A 26,289-nucleotide genomic window follows, 5' to 3' on the forward strand; every position below is an offset into this window, starting at 1 on the left:
AATAGAATGAGCTTCTCAACTACTGTGAAACAACATATAGATTTTTTCATTGGGTGGTAACTCTCTCAACATTAGAGCATCTTGGTGTGATCTGAATTTCAGCACCAAATAAAGAGTGTACGTACCAAGTTCCAGAGGGCCGGCTTCTCTGTGACTTGCAGAGGAAAGTTTGACTTGCTTATAAAGAGCAACTGATAGGTGGAAGGAAAGCTGTTTGAGAACTGAGATAAAGGTGGGCATGTGCTTCCATGGGAACTCGGGGTGAAGAGCAGCGTTCGTCTGATGGAGTTGAAATCCTGCATTCCAAGTCTGTGAGCCCCGCTTCTCTCCTCCAGGGAGAACTTGGCCTGGTGTTGGACAGAGTGTGTTTTCTGCCTTTATTTTTTCTCTGTGGCTTGTGAACAAAAACAAGAATTTGACGTTCTGCAGTGGAATTAACTTGTGGCGACAGCGTATGCTTTTCCTTGGAGTATGAGGTCGGAAACAGTAGCAGTTTCCCCCCTCAGCAGGATTTCATGCCTTTCCACGTGGGTTGCGGTATCTGTGAGGCTCTTACAGGAGGGGTCTGGGCTTCGGGCTGACGGAGGTCTCTACCTCTGAGCCCGGGCAGGTGGCTCTCCAGGTGTACCAGTTGTGGGAGGACCCCTCTTTCGGTGACAGGCCCTGGGCAGTAGCATCGTTGCCAGCCTTGGACTGTCTCTCAAAAGGAGTTTTCTGCTCAGAATTGTGTGGGGGAATCCGTATTTTAGCTCCATCTCTGGGCCCTAGTGACAGACCGATCCTGGGTGGGTCCTTTGTTGGTCAGTGTTCTCAGCTGTGAACAGGACAAATGTCACCCCCACAGTTACCAGCAGTGGGTAAAGTCGGGCTTACAAAGTCTCTGAAATGTGCCAGTCCACAGACACCTTCGTCACCTCTTCAGCCCATTCTGACTTCAAATGAATCCTACTGTGTGTTCTTACACGGAACCCGAAGCCCCTGCGCTGCGTTGGTTCTGTATTCTGAGTTTTCCTTCCCGCTCTGCCTTGCACGGAACCAGCCAGCTTCCTCCTGGGACCCTCTCGTGCTTACTCTCTGCAGCCGTTCCCCGTGGGATAGACTCTTCATGGCCCTGTTCCTCCTGGCTCTCCCTCGGGTGCTCTCTTGCTTCCTCTCTTCTCTTAAGTGCGGAGGCAGAAACCCCATTTTGGGGACCCCTCCTCTGGCCCCTTACTTTACAAAGTCTCCTTGAGTATAGTCTAAGACGGCCTGGCTTTTTTTTTTGGCAGTCATAACGCCCCATCATCACATACAGAAATTATATCCAATTAAATCTCCTAAGTCTTTTTCACACCTCCTACATTTGTGCATTTCTTTTTTTGCACCCAAGTGTCCAAATAACATTATTTCCTCTCTATTGCAATTCCAATCTGTTGATCTTTTTAGCTCATGACTCTGTCATCCAATGTATTTGCCATCTCTCCTGGAAACTTGTCATCCTTGATTAGATAAACATTTCATCTGTGCCATCGCTCAAGTAATTGATGGAAATGTAGAAACATACAGAAAGAGCCTTGTCGCCTTCCACTAGAGACCTTCCTCGGGCCTTTCTCGAGTCAGCACTTTGAAGGGTAAATTGTGCATTTACCAAGCTCTTCAAATGTAGTTTGTCTTGTTTTGCCTTGTTGACAAGGATATGATGAGATTTTTAACAAGGCCCTGTAAATGAAGTCTAGTGTCCCCCCAGTCTACCAATTTAAAAAGTCCTCAGACTAAGAAGGAAAAAGAATCTCCGATTTGCAGGTCGTTTTTGTCTTATGATGGTTTATGGTTTATGGCCCACGGCTTCGCTCTGCAGCAGTGTTTATCTTCTCTTTGGCTGATACTCCCGAGAGCACAGGGAGGGACTGTTACTCTGGCGGCTGGGGTGTCGGGCTGTTATCTGGTGCAGAGTGGGATTGAACTGCTTGGGAGAAAGGCATTTCACTGATCTTTGGGAAGCCAAGGCCTGCGGGTGCCCTGGGTTGGGGTGTCCTCTCCTGGCAGGATGCGGGGAGTATCTTCCTGGAGGCTGCTGTCCAGGCACCGATGGCGTGGAGAGAGAAATCCTGAATGCAGAGGGTACCCGCCAGGCCTGCCTCAGTGGAGGAGTCAGGGATGCAACTGGCCTCCAGACGCTCTGATAAGAACAGCTGACGCAGGGTACACAGTCCGTCCACCACCCAGGACCCAGGAGGACCCGGTGGGAAGGAAGGCGGGTCCAGCCACAGCCCTGCCTCAGACAGGTAGGGCATTGAGAAATGCGCTGCCAGGCCAGGCATGACTGGGGTGGGGGCACTATGCCCAGGACAGCCAGAAGACGTCAGGGCACACACAGGGGCCTCAGGAAGAGTCCTCCGTGGAAACGGGCTCTGAGCACACCAGAGGTGTAAGTGGTCAGACAGGTGGGCACCTGTACACGTCTCTATATAATAAAGTGGGAAGAAGCTAAGGACCCCACTTGCAGGGCTGCATTGCTGCCAACTAGACGGTGGCCGACTTCATCCGATGTGACTCAAGGGCAGAATTCTCACGCTAGTGCATCAGTTTCCTAACTTTCGACAGTCCAGGTGGTTTCCTGTAGCCAGATACACCTGCATATCCTTGCAGCCCTTGTTTTGGAAGTGTAGTGAGGTAACCAAGAATTACGTGGTCTCTGAGGACTGACCCGGTGCCCCTCCCTGTCATCAAAGGCCCCGATCAAGATAAGAAGCTTCAGCAACTCAAGGGACTAACCTTCAACACCACATTTATGAGAAATCGCCTCACAGTGCAGAGGGAACAGGTGTGTGGGTTTTCTGCCCTGAGCATCAGTTTGTCTAGATAACTGGCTGGTTGAAAGAGGGCAGGCCACTGAGGGAACTGGAGAACTGTAGAGACTAGGACAATAGTCTTGAAACGAGGATGTGAACTCTCAACTGCAGTGATACGTGTTCTACAAAAGATGATGAGATGGAGTGGGCCACAGGGCTGATTCTCATTAGAAGGCCTGCCCGTTCCTGAGTAGGAAGCCTGAAATCATAAGGGAGAGGGGAGAGAAGGCAGACAGAACGCTTATTTTGCAGGTCAGGCTGTAGCACGTCTGCTTCCCTCTGCTGGGCCCGGCCCTGCACCTCCAGCAGCGGCTGGGCCCCCCAGCATCGTCCGCTGGCCACACAGATTCAGGGTTCAGAGGCTGGGGTGCCGTCCCACCCGCCTGGGTAGTGGGGAGGCCCCCCAGGGCCTGTGGGGGCCTGAGTGGGTAGCTGTAACCAAGAAAGGCTGGTCCCTGTATGCTGCTTTGTCAAAAAGGCAGCCAGCCGTCAGAACTGGAAATAACTAGAAAGGATGGGAGGCTCTCATGAAGGCACTTTTAAAATATAGAGACTTAGAAAGAATATCGGGCTTTCGATATTTTAAGATCAGAAAGGGATTTGGAGTTACCGTCAGAGCAGGCAAAGCTGGTTTTAATGAAGACCCAGGAAAACGGTTGGTGCACCTCTGTGGGAGCAAACCTGGCTTCCTTCTTCTGCAGCCTGTCTGGCTCCAGATGCTTTATGTGATGGGGTTGCTGGGGCTTGTGTTCGTGCTGGTCTCTGAATTAACTCCCGGTGAAGCTTGCATTGCTCTGTTGGCAGGCAGGATGTAAACACCTTATTGGTCTTTGTCATTTCTGTGCCACGTCATAGTGCTCTGTTTACACGTTCAGAGCCTTCAGGACTACATATCATGTGTGCATGTATTTTTAGGTTTGTTTTTATGCATGGTAGACATGGCTTTTAGGAGGGGGCAATGAATTTGTTGATTGCACATTGAAAATCTCACTTAATCTTTAATTTCTGTCCCCAGAGTCACGTGTGTAATGCAATCCCTTACATTCTGAAGATGGCCTTCAGTTATTGAATGCATCAGGTGCCTGGGTCTGTAGCCTGTGTAGAATATCCTGGGTCTGTAGTCTGTGGAAGAATATAAATGTACATACACAGTACAGATACGTTCTCATTGATAGACAAAGATAAAAGGCTTAACATGAATTGTATCTGTTTACATTTACACAGAAAATTCTATTTTAACAAACTCTGGAGTATCCGTAGTGTTTGTTATCACAACATTGTCTTTTCTCCCCTCCTTGGAGTTTTTGGTTGTTGCAGTCTGCTGACAAGTGGGTAGAAAGAGACTCATGCCCCCACTTCCCGGAGGCTGTGCTGAGATGCTGACTCAGAGAAGGGGCTGCAGATTCAGCCGCCGTGGGTAGACCGGGGAGCACTAGGGATGTTCCACCTCCGCCCCCCTTTTCTTCATCTTGGCTGTGATTTCTGCACAGTCTGTGGGCTTCCTGTGGGGATTTTCTGGTAAAAATCACACTGAGAACCACAGGTGCACAGGCGTGTCATCCATCACATAGCGAGTATAGTCGGGGGGAGGGTACTGATAGGTGAGGGTCTTAAAGGATTATTTTCTGGGGTGCTAGTTCTTACAGGGTGGTACCCAGGCCAGCAGTCACTTCCTGGAAATGCTGGTTCTCAGGCCCCTGCACCATCTTCTTTTCCCAAGCCCTCCAGGCGGCTTGGGTCCGCACTCAGGGTCTTGAATTCTGTCCTCCAGCCTGCAAAATGCAGCTGACCCACTGAGTGCTTGTCCTGGTCTGCTTTCCAGCACCCGGTCTGCTGTTCCCCTTGTTCTCATCCCTGGCTCCCGGGCGGTGCCCCTGGGGTTCTCCTGAACTGCTGCCTGCCACCTCCAGGTGTGTGCCTCCCCTGCCTTCCCCCCTTTCCTGGCAAGACCCTGCTCACCTTTCAGATCATCCTCAGCGATCCCTTCCCCTGCGAAGGCTTCCTGAACTCCCAGAGGTGGGAGGCCTGGCTCCCTTCTTTGCGATCCCCGAGCCCTGTTCATTGACTGTTAAAACTTTTATCTTGTCTTATTTGCCCTTGGCCTGAGAGGTGGTTATTGTATCTCCTTATACAAAGCTCAGTGACAGACACGAGTTCCCTTCTGACCTCTTGACTCAGCGTGGCTTTTGCAGAGTGATAGAGTCCGGAGGGAATTTTGGTAGTACTAAGTGACTGGTTCTGAAGAGTTCATTTTTTTAGGGAAGTAGAGAACCCTTACCCTGGGCCACAGGTTTGGTTTGTAGGATTTTCCCACCAGAACCAGAGATGACAACTGGCTTTCTTATGAGCAGGTTTTTCTTTCTCATTATTTGCCTCTAGACCTGCAGGAAAGTGATGCTAATCATGCTTCCCGATGTCTTTTATTTCCAAGTACAGCCAAGGCTGTCCCATATTTTTAAAGAAGAGGTGATCAAAGTGGAGAACATTTTAATTAGATAACTACCTTGGCTGTTCTTTAATGAAGCTGGTGTTAGAAGGCTAATCCACGGTTTTCTTCATTTCTCCCCATTGCGGTATATTAGTTATGTTTAGATTGGGGCAACACAATACATGAATGTTTTTATTAATGTTTAATTTATGTAGTAATATTGCCTCAAGCTTCCTATTATGATAGGAACACAGAGGTCCTCATCTGATCCTTTGACAACCTCAGTGGGGTAGGTATGAGCCGCCCATTTTGCAGGTGTGGAAGATGAGGCTTAGAGATGGGAGCGGTATGGCCTGTTGGGGTCAGGAGCCAGGCTATCTATATATATAGGCTATATATGTATGTATATATGTAGCACACTCCAGGGCTCAGACCTGAGTCACCCTTTTCTTTTTCTAGGACCCAGGATTCTGTTTAATGCAGAGCATGGAATTGCATTGGAATTGAGTTTCTTGTGTAACTTTTCCAAATGTTAATACCTAGATACACAGCTTTTGGGGGTTTTCTCATCCAAATGCTTTTCATTAGCCCTTCTTATACGAGCCCTTCTTATATGTTTTCCAAAGATGTATAGTTTGTTTATGCCATTTACTCAAGTCCCTAGAGCAGAAATACTGCCTTTTGATGTTTTCATGAGGAATGTGTGGGGAGTAGCATTTCTGTCGGTGGAAAGGCTGTTTAAAATGGTGTCTTAGGGGAAGTGAGCCCTGCCCCTGTCCCTCGCCAGCCTGGCTGCCCGCGCTCCAGCCTCTTCCCTGCGGGGTGGCCACGGCCGGTGCCTTAGTCCCCCCTTGCCCGCACCCGGGCTCCCTGTCCCGTTGGTCCCCATCTCTTTCGCGTCTGCTGCGGCTGTTCACCAGCTTCGGGGCTGCCCCCGGCCCCGGCCCCCGCCTTCCAGCTGTGTTCTTTCTCTCAGCTTCCTACTTGCCTTCAGCTCCACGAGCTTCGACGGTTCTTCATGCTCTCACGTGCCAGCGACTTTCCTAAGGCGTGCGAGTTCTTTGGCTCTCCATTTCTTTGAGAAGGGAAAAGCAGTGTTTTTTGATCTCCTAGTCGCAGCAGCAAGGCTGTGCCTTCCCTTCCTTCGCAGTGTGGCGCGTTCCCTCCCTCGGCGCTTGTGTTATCTTGCGGCACAGACGAAGCGTCTTGTATTCGCTTCCCTGTTTGTGGCCTGCGCCCTCTGGTCCAGCTGGGTCTTCCCCTCTTCAGTTCCTATCACAGAACATCCTGCAGACCAACAGTGTCACTCATGGAATCCGAACCAGCTGGTGGCTGGGTCCTGCCTTGGACTTGTCTCTTCTTCAAGAAGAAGTGGGTAGTTTTTCCTGCCTTTTCCCTTTTCTTCTGCAAATGGCAAAAAAATGTCCAGTGCGAGGCAGTGCTTTGATCTGAAGAAGCTGTTGGTCCCGGCTCTGAAGTGCGGCTTCTGTGCATGGAGTGGTGTATACTGGCCACGGAAGGGGCCTGGGACGGCATCACGAGATTCCTCCCATGTCTCTCTGGGGGCCATAGGAAGGTTCAGCAGACTTGGGTTTTGTGTCTTTATGCTCTTTCCCTGGGTACTGAATTTTCTGGTCTATTCAAAGTGATTGCAAACAAATTCATGTTAACACTTGCTAATATCATCAATATATGAATATCAGTATCAATACAGCAATAATAAATTATATCCAAGTACTCCTGCATAAAAACTCCTGTTTTTTAGGAGCAAACTAATATACTTAATTTATAATGGCATGGAAAGACTATGAGTGTTTAGAATGGGCTTTGTTGCTGTTAAGTTGCCAAGTCAGGTCCAACTCTTTCTGACCCCATGGGCTGCAGCATGCCAGGCTCCCTTGTCCTTCACTAACAAACTCCTGGAGTTTGCTCAGATTTATGTCCTTGGAGTCAGTGGTGCTGTCTAACCATCTCATCCTTTGCTGTGTCTTTGTCCTCCTGCCTTCAGTCTTTCCCAGCATCAAGGTCTTTTCCATTGAGTTGGCTCTTTGCATCAGGTGGCCAAAGTATTGGAACTTCAGCTTCAGCATCAGTTCTTCCAATGAATATTTAGGGTTGATTTCCTTTAGGATTGACTGGTTTGAGCTCCTTGCTCTCCAAGGGACTCTCAAGAGTCTTCTCCAACACCACAGTTCATAAGCATCAGTTCTTATGTGCTAAGCCTTAGGTCTGATCTGGACATCACCAGATGGTCAGTACTGAAATCAGATTGATTATATTCTTTGCAGCCAAAGATGGAGAAGCTCTATACAGTCAGCAGAAATAAGATGGGGGTGACTGTGGCTCAGATCATGAACTCCTTATTACCAAATTCAGACATAAATTGAAGAAAGTAGGGAAAACCGCTAGACCATTCAGGTATATCCTAAATAAAATCTCTTATGATTATACAGTGGAAGTGACAAATAGATTCAAGGGATTAGATCACATAGACAGAGTGCCTGAGGAACTATGGACAGAGGTTCGTGACATTATACAGGAGGCAGTGATCAATCCATCCCCAAGAAAAAGAAATACAAAAAAGCAAAATGGTTGTCTGAGGAGGCCTTACACGTAGCTGAGAAAAGAAGAGAAGTGAAAGGCAAAGGGGAAAAGGAAAGATATACCCATCTGAAAGCAGAATTCCAAAGAATAGCAAGGAGAGATAAGAAAGCCTTCCTCAGTGATCAATGCAAAGAAATAGAGGAAAACAATAGAATGGGAAAGACTAGAGATCTCTTCAAGAAAATTAGAGATACCAAGGGAACGTTTCATGCAAAGATGGGCTCAATAAAGGTCAGAAATGGTATGGACCTAACAGAAGCAGAAGATACTGAGAAGAGGCAGCAAGAACACACAGAAGAACTGTACAAAACTGATCTTCATGACTCAGATAACCAGGATAGTGTGATCATTCCTCTAGAGCCAGACAACCTGGAATGTGAAGTCAAGTAGGCTTTAGGAAGCATCACTATGAACAAAGCTAGTGGAGGTGATGGAATTCCAGTTGAGCTATTTCAGATCCTAAAAGATGATGCTGTGAAAGTGTTGCACTCAATATGCCAGCAAATTCGGAAAACTCAGTAGTGGCCACAAGACTGGAAAAGATCAGTTTTCATTTCAATCCCAAAGAAAGGCAATGCCAAAGAATGTTCAAACTATCACACAATTGCACTCATTTCACACACTAGCAAAGTAATGCTCAAAATTCTCCAAGCCAGGCTTTAACAGTACATGAACCGTGAACTTCCAGATGTTCAAGCTGGATTTAGAAAAGGCAGAAGAACCAGAGATCAAATTACCAACATCTGTTGGATCATCAAAAAAGAGAGTTCCAGGAAAACATCTGCTTTATTGACTATACCAAAGCCTTTGACTGTATAGATCACAACAAACTGAGGAAAATTCTCTAAGAGATGGGAATACCAGACCACCTGACCTGCCTCCTGAGAAATCTGTATGCAGGTCAAGAAGCAACAGTTAGAACTGGGCATGGAGTAACAGACTGGTTCCAAATTAGGAAAGGAGTATGTCAAGGCTGTATATTGTCACTCTGCTTATTTAACTTATATGCAGAGTACATCATGTGAAATGCTGAGCTGGATGAAGCACAAGCTGGCATCAAGATTGCTGGAAGAAATATCAATAACCTCAGATATGCAGATGACACCACCCTTATGGCAGAAAGTGAAGAGGAGCTAAAAGCCTCTTGATGAAAGTGAAAGTGGAGAGTGAAAAAGTTGACTTAAAACTCAACATTCAGAAAACTAAGATCATGACATCTGGTCCCATCACTTCATGGCAAATAGATGGGGAAACAATGGAAACAGTGTCAGACTTTATTTTTGGGGCTCCAAAATCACTGCAGATGGTGACTGCAGCCATGAAATTAAAAGACAGTTGCTCCTTGGAAGAAAAGTTATGACCAACCTAGACAGCATATTCAAAAGCAGCAACATTACTTTACCAATAAAGGTCCGTCTATCCAAGGCTATGGTTTTTCCAGTGGTCATGTATGGATGTGAGAGTTGGACTGTGAAGAAGGCTGAGTGCCGAAGAATTGATGCTTTTGAACTGTGGTGTTGGGGAAGACTCTTGAGAGTCCCTTGGACTGCAAGGAGATCCAACCAGTCCATTCTAAAGGAGATCAGTCCTAGGAGTTCATTGGAAGGACTGGTGCTGAAGCTGAAACTCCAATACTTTGGCCACTGGAACAAAGAGCTGACTCATTGGAAAAGACTCTGATGCTGGGAAAGATTGAGGGCAGGAGGAGAAGGAGATGATAGAGGATGAGATGGTTGGATGGCTTCACCGACTTAAAGGACGTGAGTTTAAGCAAGCTCCGGGAGTTGGTGAAGGACAGGGAGGCCTGATATGCTGCAGTCCATGGGGTCGCAAAGGGTCAAACGCGACTGAACTGAACTGAAGCCTTAGGAGGAAATAAAAAGTACAAAACAAGAGAAGACTTTCACGTTGAGTCATGGCCCAAAGCTGGGTGGTATGACTGGGTTGGAAAGCGCTTCAGGGGCAGAACCTGATGGAGACCTTGCTGTCCCTGTTTCCCCTCAGCTGACTTAACTCAGGGGTGGGAAGCAGCCATGCGGCTCCCCTGGCCCCTGCTGGGCAGCCGTCGTCACTGACGCTGCTGTGGGCCTGACGCCAGGCCTGGGAGACAGAGCAGGAAGCACGCAGGGCAGAGCCTCTGCCTTCGGGGGGAAAACAGCTAAACGTATCCTTTCAGGTACTGACACTTTGCAGGCTTGAAGAGTGCTCTCAAATGGGTGACACAGAGAAATGAGGGAGGAGGAGGCGGGGGCGGGCTGGTGGAGCTTTGGTGTGCGGAACAGGGCAGCCGTGGGCTGGGGTGAAGGAAGGAGCTTGGGGGCTGCGGCGCGCTGAGCGGGAATGTACTCGATTGAAGAGGAGGCAGGGATGGCCGGGGGTCGGGGTGGGATCCTGGGCAAGCTGTCGTCCAGGCCAGGGATGCGGTGGCTCCGGTCAGACTGAGGGCAGTGGGCGGAGACAGGTGGGCGCGGAGAAAAGCACACCCACTGCGTCCGTGTGTCAAGCGTGTGTGGACCGCACACAGGCTCGGTTTCAGGCTCTGCAGGTAGAACTGTGGGCTCCGTGGAAAATCCCTTCCTGTCCTCCCCGAGCTGCTGTTGTGGTGGGAGCGGTCAGTGTGGGAAGAAGGACCAGGGCTTGGTCCTGGGGAGGGTGGACACACTCTGGCGTGGGGAGGAGTGGGTGGCGGGCGTGAGGAGCTGTGTGCTGCAGAGAGGGGGCCTTGTGGCAAGAAGACCACCTGAGGCACTCAGCTTCCCACAGGCTTGGGAGCTGCAGCCAGGATGTCTGAGATGACTGACTTATAATAAGACAGGGCATAAACATGAGTTTAAGCGGTGCGGTGTGGTCATTAGATCCATGTATACATGGCAGAACGATCCCTGATGTCAGATCCATTAACACCTCCATCCCCTCCCCAGATAGGACTTCTGCATGTGTCTATGCAAGTATATATGATACTGTTCAGTGTGCTCACCAGGCTGTGCGCTCCCTCCCCTAGCCCTGCTGGCGAGTTTGTACCAGGACCAATGTCTCTCCCAGCCCCTGGCTACCACCGTTCTACTCTGTTTCTATGAGTTTGGCTTTTTCTTTTTTTCTTTTTTGATTCCTCATGTAGCTAGGAGCATAGTGTTCATCTTTCTCTGACATTTCAATTAGCCTGAGGCCCAAGAAGAGTCGTTGCTGCACTGAGTGGTGTGGGGTGGGGGAGAGAATCGGGAATGACTCTGGTGTTTGATACAAGTAGTTCAGGGATGGGACTGCTGCTGCTGCTGCTGCTGCTAAGTCGCTTCAGTCGTGTCCGACTCTGTGTGACCCCACAGATGGCAGCCCACCAGGTTCCTCTGTCCTCGGGATTCTCCAGGCAAGAACACTGGAGTGGTTGCCATTTCCTTCTCCAGTGCGTGAAAGTGAAAAGTGAAAGTGAAGTCGCTCAGTCATGTCCGACTCTTAGTGACCCCATGGACTGCAGCCTACCAGGCTCCTCCGTCCATGGGATTTTCCAGGCAAGAGTACTGGAGTGGGGTGCCTGGCAGTGACCAAATAGGGAAGCTTGGGAGGCAGGCTCGGGTGGGAAGGACATGAGTTATTAGGCCCCTAAGTGGAGCCAGGGAGTGGGCAGGTGGGTGCTCTCCTGCTGAGCTCAGGGCTCTGGGCCCAGGACACAGGAAGCCTGTTGCCCTGTGTGATGGTGGGGGAGGCGAGGGGGAGGCTAGCACTTGGAGGTTGGGCAAAGAGGAAGGGTGGACGGTGGGCGAGCGGGACCAGAGGGTCCTAGAGAAGGCAGCGGGGCCAGAGGACTCTGCCGGGGCCAAGTGAGATGAGGCCCGAGACTGTCCTCGGCTTTGATGGTGTCCTCAGGGGCTTTGCTGAGCCCTTTGGTGCTGTGACCAGGGAGAAAGCCCCACTGGCTGGGTTGGAGATGACCTGTTGGTGAGGATGCTATTGGCAGAGACTCTCTAAAAGCCTTGTGTCCGGTTTGAGGGAGGGGTCCGGAGTGTTGCACCTGTGCGCCGTCAAGCGGAGTTCCTCTCCTTCAGGAGGTGGCGGCATTGTGCCGTGAGCTGCTGTTGCGGCCCGCATGGGCGGGGCACGCACGGTGCGTCCAGAGCGCCCAGTGCAGCCTCTGTCCGCTGCGGGTGTTCTCCGACGTCTGCTTTCTCCTCTGCTCCTCTGTCTGAGAGGCGACTTTTTCTCACCAGTGCAAGGGGGACGTTGGGCCAGATGAAGAAGTTTCCAGGTGTAGGTCCTGGCGCCTTGCCTGCCGTTCAGCCGGGGTCCCCTGCTTCCCTCTCCCCGCTCTGTCGGATTGCCCAGCTGTGGCTGTGCCCCCGCTGGGCTGCCTTCTGTTCTTGCTTTTCCGCCTCTCCTCCACTCTGAGTCTTGCCCTAGATGACCGGATTAATTCTCCAAGAAGCCGCCTTGTTGCGGCGTCTCTCTGACCCAGGAGTATTCACACAGGCCTCCTCCTGAGGTCACAGCCATGACCCCATGGGACTTGTGCTCGGCCAGACTCCCTTCCTCTGCCTCCTCTCACCCCGGGCCGTCCCGGCCGGCTGATTGGCAGCCCCATGACTGTATCTGGCTTTGCCTATCCTCTGGCCTCTGGCATGTTATACCCAGCTTTAAACCAGGCCCATCCCTCAGGAGCCGCTGTGTGTGAGAGTGCTCCTTGGCGCTGCCATAGGGAGGACCATCCCTCAGGAGCCGCTGTGTGTGAGAGTGCCCCTTGGCGCTGCCACAGGGAGGAGCATCCCTCAGGAGCCGCTGTGTGTGAGAGGGGCCGTTGGCGCTGCCACAGGGGGGACCATCCCTCAGGAGCCGCTGTGTGTGAGAGGGCCCGTTGGCGCTGCCACAGGGAGGACCATCCCTCAGGAGCCGCTGTGTGTGAGAGGGCCCGTTGGTGCTGCCACAGGGAGGAGCATCCCTCAGGAGCCGCTGTGTGTGAGAGTGCCCCTTGGCGCTGCCACAGGGAGGAGCATCCCTCAGGAGCCGCTGTGTGTGAGAGTGCCCCTTGGCGCTGCCACAGGGAGGAGCATCCCTCAGGAGCCGCTGTGTGTGAGAGTGCCCCTTGGCGCTGCCACAGGGGGGAGCATCCCTCAGGAGCCGCTGTGTGTGAGAGGGGCCGTTGGCGCTGCCACAGGGGGGACCATCCCTCGGGAGCCGCTGTGTGTGAGAGTCCTCTTGGCGCTGCCGCAGGGAGGAGCGTCCCTCTGCAGAAGCTTCAGGGCAACTCTGTCCTCCTGGCCTTCGGCTGCGCCGCGTGTGGCTCGGGCCGGTGGTGCGCACACCGGCCCCTCCTGCTTGGCTGGGGGCTGCCTCTCACTGCCTCAGCTCCGTCCTCCCCCGCCCACCTCCCTCGTGGCGCCCGTGTCTCCTCTGCTTGGCTGGGGGCTGCCTCTCGCGGCCTCAGCTCCGTCCTCCCCCGCCAGCCTCCCGCGTGGCGCCCGGGTCTCCTGCAGCGCTGTGTGTGTTGGGTGCTTTGCGAGTTAACAAATTGCATCAATCAGGAAACGTCACTTTGAGAACCGTAATGGGAGGTTTGGGGATTATCAACACTTTTAAGAGAGAATAGTAACCGAGGGTTTTTTTGCTTATGTATATCTAGAATTTTAAAAGTTAAAAACAGTTTCCAGCGTTGACGTTGGTCTACTTCTAGGAATTTATCCTCAAAAATTAGTTTTGAATATCTGCAGAGAATGTCCACTGGAGTGTTGTTTATGATGTGGAAGAACGGAGGTAGCCTGAATATTCGCCAGTAGGACATCGGTTTAGAAAGACACGAACTCATGGTGTGTGTTTACGTCTTACCATCACCGTCTCCTTCATAAAATGGTGACGTAGAAGGGTGTTGACTTGGTAACATGTTCATATGACCTGAAGGAAGTATGTTTGAAAACATTATATTATTGTCCGATTTCCTTTACCTTAAATTACAGAGAAAGGGTAATTGGCATAGTTAGTGATATCTGTGGATGTTGAGATTATTGATGATTTTAATTGTCTTCTTGCTATCACCAAACCTTTCTACAGGAAGCGTCCTTTCTCACTTAAGAAAGCACTTTATTAAAGTTGAAATTGGATGCTGCTTTTATTCATATAAAGCACAGGTTCTTATCTCACTGCTGAGTTAGCCTTTCTGTCTATATTCAGTGCTGGGGAAGAGCCCACAGCCACCTGCCGATGTCAGATGGAAGTAGGAGACGGTGTGTGCTCCTGGGTCCCTCCCTTACAGGCCACGGCGCCTGTCCTCCAGTGGACATGCAGGGTGTCCTTGAGGCTGGTGTGGCAGTGGGCTGCTGTCCTTGGCTGGGGGGCTGTTTGTTCAGGCATGGGGCACTGCGCTCTGCACTGGGGGCAGGGCGTACGTGGCCAGGTACCTGCCAGCAGGCCTGGGTTGCAGCCCTGACCCTCTCCTGTGTCCCTGTGTGGCCCTGGGCTCCAGGCTGTGGTTTGCACGCCGGTGAGGTGGGGTGGCGTCTTCCGCAGTGGTGAGTGTGCTCTGAGCCATACCAGGCCATCCCGAAGGAGAACTGGCCAGTGAGCTCCCCAGACAGTCCACCCGCGCCCTGCTCCTCCAGCAGTCGGTGGCGAGAAGGGGGCCTTACTTCTTTAACGATAATATAGGATTCCTGGAGGCTGGCCGTGTGGTGGGTGGGGAACTGCTTTGTGAAATGTGCTTTCCTTGTAACTGAGGCCCGTGCTGCCCTCCCCTCTTGTGTCCCTGCAGTCTGCGGGCCGGGCATCGACATCCGCAACGACTACCAGCAGCTGAAGCGCCTGGAGAACTGCACGGTGATCGAGGGCTACCTCCACATCCTGCTCATTTCCAAGGCCGAGGACTACCGCAGCTACCGCTTCCCCAAGCTCACCGTCATCACCGAGTACCTGCTGCTGTTCCGCGTGGCCGGCCTCGAGAGCCTGGGCGACCTCTTCCCCAACCTCACGGTCATCCGCGGCTGGAAACTCTTCTACAACTACGCCCTGGTCATCTTCGAGATGACCAACCTCAAGGACATCGGGCTCTACAACCTGCGGAATATCACCCGCGGGGCCATCCGGATCGAGAAGAACGCCGACCTCTGCTACCTGTCCACGGTCGACTGGTCCCTGATCCTGGACGCCGCATCCAACAACTACATTGTGGGGAACAAGCCCCCCAAGGAATGTGGGGACCTGTGCCCGGGGACGATGGAGGAGAAGCCGCTGTGCGAGAAGACAACCATCAACAACGAGTACAATTACCGCTGCTGGACCACAAACCGCTGCCAGAAAAGTAAGACGGGGCTGTGGCCTCGGGCCCCCCCCCCCCGCCTCCCCCTCCCCCTCCCCCCTCCCCCCTTCCCCGCCCCCCCTCCGCCTCTTCCGGCCAGAAAAGTAAGACGAGGCTGTGGCCTCGGTCCTCCGCCTCTTCCTTCCCGCCCCCGACCGCCACCCCCCCACCCCACCTTGTCCGCCCTCCTCTTCTGGTGCCTGTTTCTCCCGGGTGGGTGCGGCTCTGTTGCGGTGAGAGTGTGGCATCTCAGGGGGCTTCTTTTTGCATCGGGGAGCTGGTGGGTGCAGCCCGTCCCAGCTGCTGTGAAAGCCGTTCCAGTGACACGGTAGAAACCATCCGCTGTACTCCTGGGCGGGAGGCTTGTGGAACTGCTTCTTTGAATTTCTGATGGGCAGGGTGACCCGGTGTGCTGGGAAGTGCCTAAGTCCCGCCAGTCAGGGGCTGTGTATGTATCATCAGCTCTTTTATCCTTTGCGTGAAAGGAGGTTTTTTGGTAACGTAGGGCTTCCTTAGCGTGAGTACACCTGGATTATCACGGAGTCCAGGAGAGGTGAAGACGGACTCACGTCCTGTGAAAGTGCTGAGCTGCAGCCCGTCCTTGGTCCTTAACGATGAAGTTCCAGTGCTTGCGCGTCCTGGTTCCTGATGGAGCGCAGCCAGGGCGGTGCTGGCAGAGGGGCCCTGGACCGTGTTTAGGAGCCCCGGGTTCAGGCTGACCTGGCGGGTGGCTAGCTGTGCAGCAAGCTCATTTGTACACCCCAGGCTTCTGCTTCCTGTCTTGTCTACCTCTTTCTTGAAGAACTGTGCAGATCTTGTGAAACCACTTAGTGAAAGAACTTTGAAACGTGTTCACTGCTCTTGGGGGTCAGGTGGTAGTGTCTGGAAGCTTCTTGTCTGTTTGTCTGCTGTGCGTGATTTCCTCTGAGTATAACTGAACTCTTGCCTGACTGTGATCCACGCCTTGAGCGCTGGGTTGTTGGGTGTTGCAGTGTGACTCTGGGCCTTTGTCTCCTTGCTTTTGGCAGTGTTTAGGTCTGTTGTCCAGGAGGGTTCCCCTCGCTGGCTGGAAAGCACAGTGGTACCTATAAATAGTTCAGTGGTTGGCCCGGTTAGAGCCTCAAGGAGCCCACATACTCCAGCTGGCCACGGAGAGCCAAGAAATCCCGAATTGGTAGGCTTGCCTAACTGACGTGTGTAAGATAAACAGACCAAGGCCAGACCCCACAGGTAGCGTTGTTTCAGCTTCCTGCCAGCCCAGGGCAGAAGCAGAGAAAGGAGGCTCTGACACAGGGCATGCTTTCATGCTCCCTGTCGCTCCGTCAGCAGGCGGGTGAACACTGGTCCAGTGAGGGCAGGATTCCACAGGCTGCAACCAGGACCTTGAGGAGCTGAGAACACCATCGGACCACTTGGAGCATCCCTGTTGGCTCGGGTCGGGGAAAATACTGCGCTAAAGTCACATTTGTGATTGATTAAAACACTACCCTATCATTAGCTTACCCGCTGGTTCTGAGAAAACAACACAGAATATTTTCAAATAGTCTTGACATTTAAAAACTTCATTTTAAAGGAAAAAGTCATATTCAAATGAGGTGTCATGTGTCGTGGAGAGACGTTGGATGTGGTATAAGGGGGGTGACCTTGGACTTGGATGTGGTATTAAAGGGGTGACCTTGGACTTGGATGTGGTATTAGGGGGTGACCTTGGACTTGGGTGTGGTGTAAGGGGGTAACCTTGGACCAGCCAGCCCTTCTGGGCGGTAGTTGGCCGTGTTTAGAACACTCCATTGGGCAGCCCCATATTATTCCTTAGTGGTGATCAAATGTGTGTGCACAACTGTTTTGAAAACTCATAAGGTCTGTACTGAAGGAGGTGTTACTTAAAAATCGTTTGCTGGGCACTCGTTCAGTGGTTCAGGCAGGGTTTACTTAGGTCTCACTGTGGATTCTGGTCAGCTTCTTGTTGAAGCCTAGAGCAGGGGCAAGGCATGAGCTCTGGGCCCAAGCCTAGTAGCGTGACTGGACATTTACCCTTGGGCTGGCCCTTGGTTTCCTCGTCTGTGACATGCGGCAGCCCCATGGCGTCGTCATAGGCTGTGGGGGATTAGAGAGAGAAAGGGGAGAGTCTCCTGAGAAAGGCCTGGGGGGCAGGCATCCGTCTGCTGCGTCTGATGCTGGCAGGCCTGCTGGCCGGACGCCCTCTTCCCCAAGGCCGCACCCTGCAGCCTTCTCCCGGGCCAGTGTCTCGGGCCTGCCCATGTTTTTCTGTGATTTCACAATGGAATATTTATTTAAAATTAATGACAGCGTTCAGGGAAATTGTCTTCCCTTCAGGTTGTCCTGAAAACTCCAGGGTTGGCAGGTGTCTTGGGGATTTTCTAGTTGAATCGAAATTCTTTCCCTCTGCATAGATTCCCTTCTGACCTGCACGGTCCTGTATGGTAGCCACTAGCCACACGTGTCTTGTCCAGCACTTGAACTGTGGCCTGTCTGAATTGAGATTTCTTTTTTTTAAGTGTAAAATACACACTGGATTTCAGAGCATAATATGGGGGAGAAAGGTATTTCCTTAATATTTTGTGTATTGATCACATGTTAAAATGATGTTTTAGACGGAGGGAGTGAAGCGTTACTATAGTTAGTTTCACCTGTTTCTTTCCAGTTTTTAATGGGGCTCCTAGAAGCTTTGAAGTCACAGGTGGCGCTCGCACTCTGATACGTTCAGAGGGTGCTGCCTCAGAGCATGCCGTGGAAGGCGCTGGTTTCTGGCCTGCAGAAGTCCTCTCTCTGCTGAGCACTGCAGTGCTGCGGTGCTCCATACCTCTAAGCAGAGCCGAGGGGTCGTCCGAGGAGCCAGGTGGGGGGCACTGAGTCCAGACAGAATGGGGGCGCTGAGTCCAGCCAGAGCGTCTGCCTCGGGGTCCCCGTGAATGTGAAGACGGCCAGTTGAAAAGAGGAAGCACAGCAGCACCCCATCCTCCCCGGGGCTGGCTCCAGACGGAGGGCGGCTTCTGGAGAGACGTGTCAGGTCAAGGATGTGTGTGAGATCTTTGACAGGACGGAGAAGCACTCAATTATGGGGTGCCCATAGGCCGTTCTTCCCTGATGCTCCCCTTTAATCCCCTTCTGTAGACCCTGACTCTGCAGGGGCAGGTGGCTTCGTTGACAGCCACCCCCTCATTAAAGAAGCTACTGTGCTGGGGCTTCCCTGCCCGCTTCCATCTTCCGATTTCCAGGGGTGGTTTTATGTTGGTGAGTTACTCACTCCTAGGAAGTGAGTGGCCTTTAAAGAGCTCGAGTGTGGCTCTTCCCTGCCGTGAGCCTCTAGGTGATGCCCCCTGAGCTGCCCACCGCTGGCCCCACCCTCCCTGCCCGCCTGCCTCACTGGTCCTCCTCCTGCTTGCACTGTGGCCTTCTTTCTGGCTCCTCTTCTGGGTCCAGCCTCTAGCCACTGCTCTTCTTGGGCCACCTCCCCACCGTCCTCTCCCCCGGAGTATCTCACCTGCCGCTTCAGCAGCCTTCCACCTGCATCTGGCCTCCAAACCCCATCTCCAGCTCAGACCATCCCCAGTCATGTCTGGACCCCCATGGGCATCTCAGGTACAGATGTGGGGGACATCTGGAGAGAGGTGTCAAGTCAAGGATGTGTGTGAGATTTTAGATGTTACAGAGAAACACTCAGTTGTGCGGTGTCAGCGTCTGACGGTCTTCCTGGCTCCTCACTTCCAGCCCAGCGTTCTCTCCGATTCCCCTCTGCATGGGCAGTGTTCCTGTTCTCCGAGCTCCTGTGTCAGACACTTGGGTACCATGTGGATGCTTCCTTTTCCAGCTGGACACCGAGCCCTTTCCATGCGAGGTGTTTCCCCAATCAGTCTTGCTGTGTCTCCCCTCTGCTGGCTCAGTGACACGGCCTCCCCCTGGCTGCCCTGCCTGTCCACCTCGCCCCAGTGGCCTTGCCCACACGCACGCTGACCCACAGGCTGCTCTCCCTGGAATCTGTCAAGCAGCCCACAAAGCGGGCCTTGCACCTGGCCTTGTGCCTGCGGGTCTGTGGCCCCGCTGAGCAGCTGGCTGCCCGCTGCTGGAGGCCTGGGGAGCTTGGTGGACTCTGGTGGGCTCTTCCTGAGGAGGAGACGCCTGTCTGAGGTGTTGAGTAGATTCTGGGCATGTTCTCCAACACCTGGCCAGCCTGGCCATCCCCCAGGGGTGAGCTTGCTCCTGCTTTGTGAGACGGGTTGTCAGGAAGATGCATCTTCCCCCTCGTGCAGAGAGCGGTGTGGAGTAACTGCTCAGCGAGCCAGGAGCCGCGAGGATTATAAAAGGCGGACGTCTCCCGTCTCACTTTCACGGTCGTTGCTCCCCGGGGTCACCCCCGCCATGCCCTGCCCTGGTCAGAATGATCCAAGGCCAGGGATGATGTGGAAGGGTGGAGAGGGCGTGACCCATCCCGAAAGCTGAAGCCTGGCCCGAGGGTGCTGTTCTTTATCGTCCAGAGGTTGGCTGCATGCAGGGAGGGAACAGGGTGGACTTCCCGGGGCACCTGAAGTTCTCTCCCTGCCCGGTGCAAGGCCCTGACCCTGTGTGGTGTGTGCTTATCTTCTGGGTTTCTGGTATGGGATTTCAAGTATGGTACCCACTGCCAACCAGAAAAAAAAAAAAATCTGAAAACTTACTGCTGGATTTAGTCTCCAAGTACTTTCTAAGTGGTCAGGGTAAACACCGTGAGGTCCCTGACATCACGGTGCCACCAGTGAGCGGTCCTGGGCTTTGCCAGGAGCCCCACCAGGCTGGCTTCACTGTGGTGCTGCCTTCCTGCCGTCCAAAGGGCGTTGTCTGGGGACGGCGGCCCGGAGCTCGGTGCGTTTCCTACCGCCTTCAGAAAGGAGAAACCAGGGAGACAGTTTGGCGCTTTCAAGGAGAAGGCAGAAACCGGCTCCCTTCATTGACAAGTGGAACACGTTTCACTGCTGTCTCCCCAGCCAGGGGCCAGGGACTTCAAATGAAGACAGGTGGTGTAACAGAGAATCCTGTATTTCCCCCCAGGTCGGTTCTCCTGTTTCTATCAGACTCTCCTCAGGAGGGTGATCCTGGAGTGAGGGGTGGACTTGTGCCCTTCTCCTTTGGTTGTGTTGCTGTGTCAGGCCCGATGGGGGAAAGTGGTGACTTATTAGTGTCTGTAAACCACCTGCTGGATTGAGGTAAGTGGGGAGAGCCCGGGTGTGTGATTAGGCATTACTTCATCTTAACGGTCCTGCTTCTTCTTCTTCTCGTTTTCGTTCCATGAAGTTCTGTGTCCTGTGTTGCCATGGCGGGCTAGGGCAGGGCCTGTGTGTGCACAGGGCTGAGGGCAGGGGGCAGGCCATCCGGGGGGCTCCGGCTCGCATGTCAGCTGTGGCCTCTCTTCCCCTGGAAGGCCCCTGCTCCGGTCAGCTGAGCCCAGTGTGGGGGTTTCTTTATTTAGAAAGGGGGTCACATGCCCCAGGCCTCCTTTCTCTGCCTTTTATAGTCACGCGTGGAGATGGCATTTCTGCTACCAGATGGTGACCCTGTTCCCGAGACGGGGAGGCGGTTTGTGCCCCTGTGTCCCAGGGACCCTCTTAGCTGACCCCAGCTCTTAGTCCCCATGCCTTGTTGAAAGGCGTCATTCTTGGCTGGACGTCACCTAGTTAAGGTGTCACTCTCCCACGCTCCCTTCAGGAGTATTTTTTTTTTTTTAATAGGGATCTCATCTTGGAGATGAAAAAGCTTTCAGCATATGTCTCCTAGGGTGCTTTTTGCAATTCTAGATCTTTGGAAAATATTCTGGAGTCCCTTCCCATTTCATTAGTTAAGCCTACTTATAAGACCAGTCTAGTTTTTTTTTTTTACTCCTAAAAAGCCTCCTTCTTTTGTTGCGTTAATATTTCTATCTCTCTTTCCATGTGTGGATGCCAGCATGACATTGCCTGCGAAAGTGGGGATGATGTGGAACGTGTGGGCCCGTGGCTAATCCTGGCCTGGACTGCGTTGCTCAACTTGAGTGCATGGGGTGGGTTAGACTTAGATTTGGCTGGCGGTGGAGCTGGGAGCCATGACTTGGAGACAGGCCTCTCCTCCTAGCACATGGTGTGACGCTGGCTTGTCTCTGACATGTCTTGGGACGGAAGGCGCCCCTGACTTGGAGGAAGCGAGAGACAGCCAGGGTGTTCTGGGCACATCGTGGGCAGGAGACAGAATATCTGTCTGCAACACACAGGATATTAAACAGAATAGTCATCTGTTTATCACTGTGCCTAACTTGGGAATCTGGATTTAAGAAATGTAGAGGTCTTTTGGTGGCGCTAGTGGTAAAGACTACTCTTGCCTGGAAAATGCTATGGACGGAGGAGCCTGGTGGGCTGCAGTCCATGGGGTTGCTAAGAGTCGGACATGACTGAGTGACTTCCCTTTCACTTTTCACTTTCATACATTGGAGAAGAAAATGGCAGCCCACTCCAGTGTTCTTGCCTGGAGAATCCCAGGGACAGGAGAGCCTGGTGGGCTACAGTCCACGGGGGTCACACAGAGTCAGACACGACTGAAGCGACTTAGCAGCAGCAGCAGCAGTGGTAGAGTCCACTTGCAGATCAAAGCAGGAGACATGGGTTTGATCCCTGGGTCGGAAGATCCCCTGGAGGAGGGAATGGCAACCCAGTCCAGTGTTCTTGCCTGGAGAATCCCAGGGACGGGGGAGCCTGGTGGGCTACAGTCCATGGGGGTCACAAAGAGTTGGACACGACTGAAGTGACTTAGCACACACACGCACAGAGGTCTTTTATGGGGAGGAAGGGAATCCCCGGTGGAAATCCAAAATCTAGACCATTCTGGGTTCTGCCGCTGGCTAACGCAGCCTGCGCTGGACGTTGTCAGGAGGGCTGGGTTTTGTGTGGGCCGATGGCCTGTCCTCTCAGTCCCTGGCCTGCAGGGGGAGGTGAGGGGGAGCCTTCTCAATCTCAGGGGAGACAGCTGGCATCTCGGGTCAGGGAGGGATGGGGCTCCTGGGGCCTGCATGCACAGGGTAGGGTGACCATCCAGGGGAGTCGGTGCTCCCCCAGGGCCAGCGTGGTGGCTCTTCTGCCGTTTTCAGGGTGCCGTGAGTGGCCACGCCTCATTCCTGATTTCCCAGCGTGTTTATTCATCCCTGGCAGCGTCCTGGAGGCAGCAGCTAAGCACAGCGTGCCTGCCGCCCTCTACCTCACCGGTCTTCGGGCATGTTTAGGCGGCCCTGCACCTGGACGGTGTGGCTTTCCCCCTGTGGACCATCGTGGCATTTATGGTTGATATTTGCAAGAATATGTAATTTTTTTACAAAATGGGGCTCAAATAAATAAACCGCCTTCCAGCATGGACAATGGCATCATGTGGCGAAGGTTTGAGAGCAGCCTGTGGGTTGAGCGGGCTCCGCTGCCCTGCTCTGTCCCCCCAGGTGCCGAGGCACGGCTGCCAGGCCCCCCGTCTCCCATGTGAAGCAGGGCTGGGCAGGTCCGAAAGCACCAGACAGGGCCCAGCACACAGTAGGTTCTTAGCAAATGGTAGCAGCTGCTGGTCTTTTTAAAAACTAAAAACTAAATGCCTAAGCTGCGTTCTGAGAGCATTTAACATTCTGAGCGTTCTGTGTCTGTTTATTGCCGCGTCTTCTGTGGTCTTTCTACATTGCTTTTTCTAGATTGCAAGAATTCAGTGATCATAAATAGCATGGCACAGCGTAGGAGTGGGTCTCGCTAATTTAATCCAAATTGTTCAAATTCCTCTGTCTGTCCAGATAAGCTGTATCTTGAGAGAAACTTCAGTGAGGACAGATGTCCGTATGGGGAGGCGAGTCGGGGCCTCTGCAGTTACAGGTGAACTGTATTTATTTGGTTATCAAACCCTGTGAACTTATTGCGTTTGCAGGCTGGGTGTTGGGAAGAATTAAGAATATCAACAACAAGATTCTTGTTTGATACTAACCTTAAATATTATCTTTTAAAAAAACGTGTTTTCCTCAGAGAGCAGCAAGGTGGTTCGAGTGGGGCAATTTGGGGTAAAGATAACGAGGGCGGACACTTTTGTTTGTGACAGCTTCAGGTCCCGCAGAGCCAAGGTAGCTCGCCCCGTGCCCGCTGCAGAGTGTGCCTGTTCGCGCCCTTCTTTGGGTGGCACTTGCTGTGTGCGTGCTCGCGCGCACGTGCTTGGCCCTGTGTTCTCCCACCCGGTCCCTTCCCCTGCTTTGGCTGTTTTGTTTTGTTTTCTTTCTCTCCTCTCACCCCCCGCCCCCCGCCCCGTGCAGGAAACACACACTGGCTCCCTCTGTCCTCCCTGAGGTCTTCCTTCCGTTCGAGGGGATCAGGTGGGTGGGAAAATGCTGTGCAGGAATGCAGGCCCTCTCCCGGAAGCCTGGCTTCTGTTTCAGCTCGTTATTGAACAGAAGTCGCTTTTTGTTTCTCGGCCGTGGTCACAAGCAGCCACCCGGCCTCCTTTCCTCTCTTTGTGCCATTTTCCACGGCACCCACGTGGGATGGGAACAGAGGCAGTGTGCCTGGGGACTCTGCATTGAGGCTGTGCGGATGGAGCGACCCTTGCGGAGCTGTCTCCTCCTTGTTTCTGCGAGTCCTAATGAAGGGGCTGGGGGAAGGTCGAGGTTTGGGGGCCGGTGCAGGGAGGCCGTGTGGCCCCGGGCCCTGAGCCGTCTTGCCCTGGAGCCCCGGGAAGCAGGGTCCAGCTGCAAGGGGCCTCCGTCTGCCCTTGGCAGCAGATCTGTGAACCCAGGCGGCCGTTCTGGATTTCCGGATAGATGCAAAGGGCTTGGATGGTTTTTAGCAGCTGCCGAGACCGGGTAGTTGGGCTTAGTAGTAAAAAGGGCCACCCCCCCCACCCCCCCCCCCGCCCCAAAATGGGGAAGCATAGAGTCTGGGATACAAAAAAAAAAGCAAGATGAAGGTTGCTATTATTAGAAGCACTTCCTGGACAGCCAAAGTGTTCCAATTAAGACTTTTTTTTTTAACCCCAGAAGGTATTGGGTGGTAATACGGAGACAAATGGAAACTGGTCAGATTGCCTGAGTCCAGAAAAGGCAAAGAGCTTTGTTCCTGAGGTTCCCAGTGTGATGTTTCTGTCCTGACTTCTTGACTTCTGAATGGCCCCTTGTGCCTGGCTAAGTGGATGATATTATTCGGATCTTAGACTGCTTCTCAGGTTATAGGATGCATTTTTGTTCTCTTCTTCCGTGGACTAGAAGTGATGGGATTCTTTCGTAATACGCCAGTATTCTTTTAGAAGCATTTGTGTAACTGTGTCAGAGAAGCTCTGGAACAGGTTTTTTAAGCAGGGCTGTGGGAAATGGCCCTTGAGTTCTCCTCCATTCATGAGGGAAGACGGAGCAGCCCGCCTGGGTGCAGGATGGGGGTCTTGGGCTCCCCCTCAGAAGTAACTTCACTAGTGGTCTGGGTGCACCGTATGGGGGTACAGTTTAGGTGATGGGGTGTCATCCTCTGAGATCGCCGGGTTCCCCCCTCCAGCCCGTCCTCAGCCACCCCCTCATCCTGACTGTCCTTTCACATCCACTGTGGGAGTTGAGACTCTCAGGATCTTGATACCATCGTTGCTTATGAATAGAATTCTGAGAATGTATCATTTTTTCAGAAGAATGCTTCTTTAGATCCACAAATATTTCTTGTTTGCTAAGAAAAATATCCTTGGGAAAAGTCACTGGATGCCCGAGATGGGCGCCTAGGCGGGGGGTGAACTTTTGGGTCTGCTTCCATCAGGCAGAATTTTATTGAGAGGCGATTGATAAAACAGCCACAGCCAACTTAACAGACTGTCATTGTAAGATAAATTTGTTTTGCAGGATTAGTTTGATGTTCCGTTTTAGAGACGACAGCTCTCTGTGCCCGCTGGGCCTTCTGCCCGTTATCAGGCAGAGGGAGTGGTGAGGCTGCAGACACAGATTCAGTGAATGTCATGCTCGTGCGGTGAAGTTGGGGACTTCAGACACCCGGCTTGACTTGGTCTCATGGGGAGGTTTGGACTGTTTGGGTGAATGCAACTCTGTCTTGTTGGGCACTGTTCTAATTCATGGAGAGCCTCGGTGGTTAGAGAGGAGCCTCTGAAGGTGTGTAAGGGGGGATTAGATGGGGATGGGGATGGTATTCAGACCACCCCTTCCGCGAGCAGATAAAAGGTGACTGGTTTGGGTGATTGGTTTAGTGTGAGCCAGCGCAGATTCTCTTTGCAACAAGCCTGGTGCCTATTGTTTTTTTTTTTTGTTTTTTTTAAGTGTGAAGCTTGGACTTTCATATGCCAGCTCTTCAACCTTCAGTCTTAAACCCTTCCACAGTTAGCAAAATAAAAGCAAACCTCTTGTCAGCATCTTCTCATCTCTGCAGCCAAGCTGGAGAGGCAGGTGGTGGGTGGTCAAAAGACAGGAAGGAGTAGGGGGCCCCCCTGCCTCATGAGCTGATGGAATTTGCATGGAAACTGTGAACACATAAGCATCCCTGTTTACCGCAGAAAGCACTGGCCAGATGCCGCTGCTGCCGCTTAGCTGAGCGGCCCAGCGCCAGCCCTTTCCCTGCCTGCTCCCTGGTTTCCTCATCGCTTAAACTGAGCGAGTCCAGCTCTGTTTCCCTGCTGCGCTGGAAGGTGTTGGGGACCTGGGATGGTGCTGCTGGCCCTGGACTTGGGGAAGCACTGCTAGGGCACGAGATAACATGTTCCAAGCTCGCTGTGGTGTGAAGCAGTTGCCTTCTTTTTGGGGATGGGCCCTACCCTTCCTTCGGGACAGGCCCCCAAAGTGGGCTTCGGAGGGTGGGCTACAATCAGTGGGCTCTGACGAGCTCACTGGGGGGCAGCAGATAAGAGTATAGGCCAACGAACCATCTCAGTGAAAGGGTGGAAGGCAAGAAAAGCAGTTAGACAGGCATTGAGAGTAGGAAATTGAGTAGAATTTATGTTGGGCTTGTGTCTTTGATGTGACTCTTTCTGGTCTGGCTTTTGCTGTAACCAAAGTGAATTATTCACAAGTATTTTTAGAAACCCCCATCTAATGCGGTTATGTTTCACGAATTTAAGTTCATTTAAATCATTCTTTTCAGCTCAAGTAAGCTCTTCTTCTTCACCCGGAACCGGAGCAAGCTGACGGGCCTGTGAGC

The 26,289-nt window shown here is 52.5% G+C and overlaps 1 protein-coding gene across 1 annotated transcript in view; it reads left to right on the forward strand.

The window, feature by feature from the left end:
• The window catches only part of IGF1R (insulin like growth factor 1 receptor), a 302,701-nt gene that overhangs the window by 38,970 nt on the left and 237,442 nt on the right, over positions 1-26,289 (forward strand). Inside the window, exon 2 of the mRNA XM_068990854.1 lies at positions 14,594-15,139. Coding sequence (XP_068846955.1) covers positions 14,594-15,139 — 546 coding nt within the window. The remainder of the gene's footprint in view (positions 1-14,593; positions 15,140-26,289) is intronic.

This window comes from Capricornis sumatraensis, chromosome 19 (assembly GCF_032405125.1).
Source record: "Capricornis sumatraensis isolate serow.1 chromosome 19, serow.2, whole genome shotgun sequence".
NCBI classification, from domain to species: domain Eukaryota; kingdom Metazoa; phylum Chordata; class Mammalia; order Artiodactyla; family Bovidae; genus Capricornis; species Capricornis sumatraensis.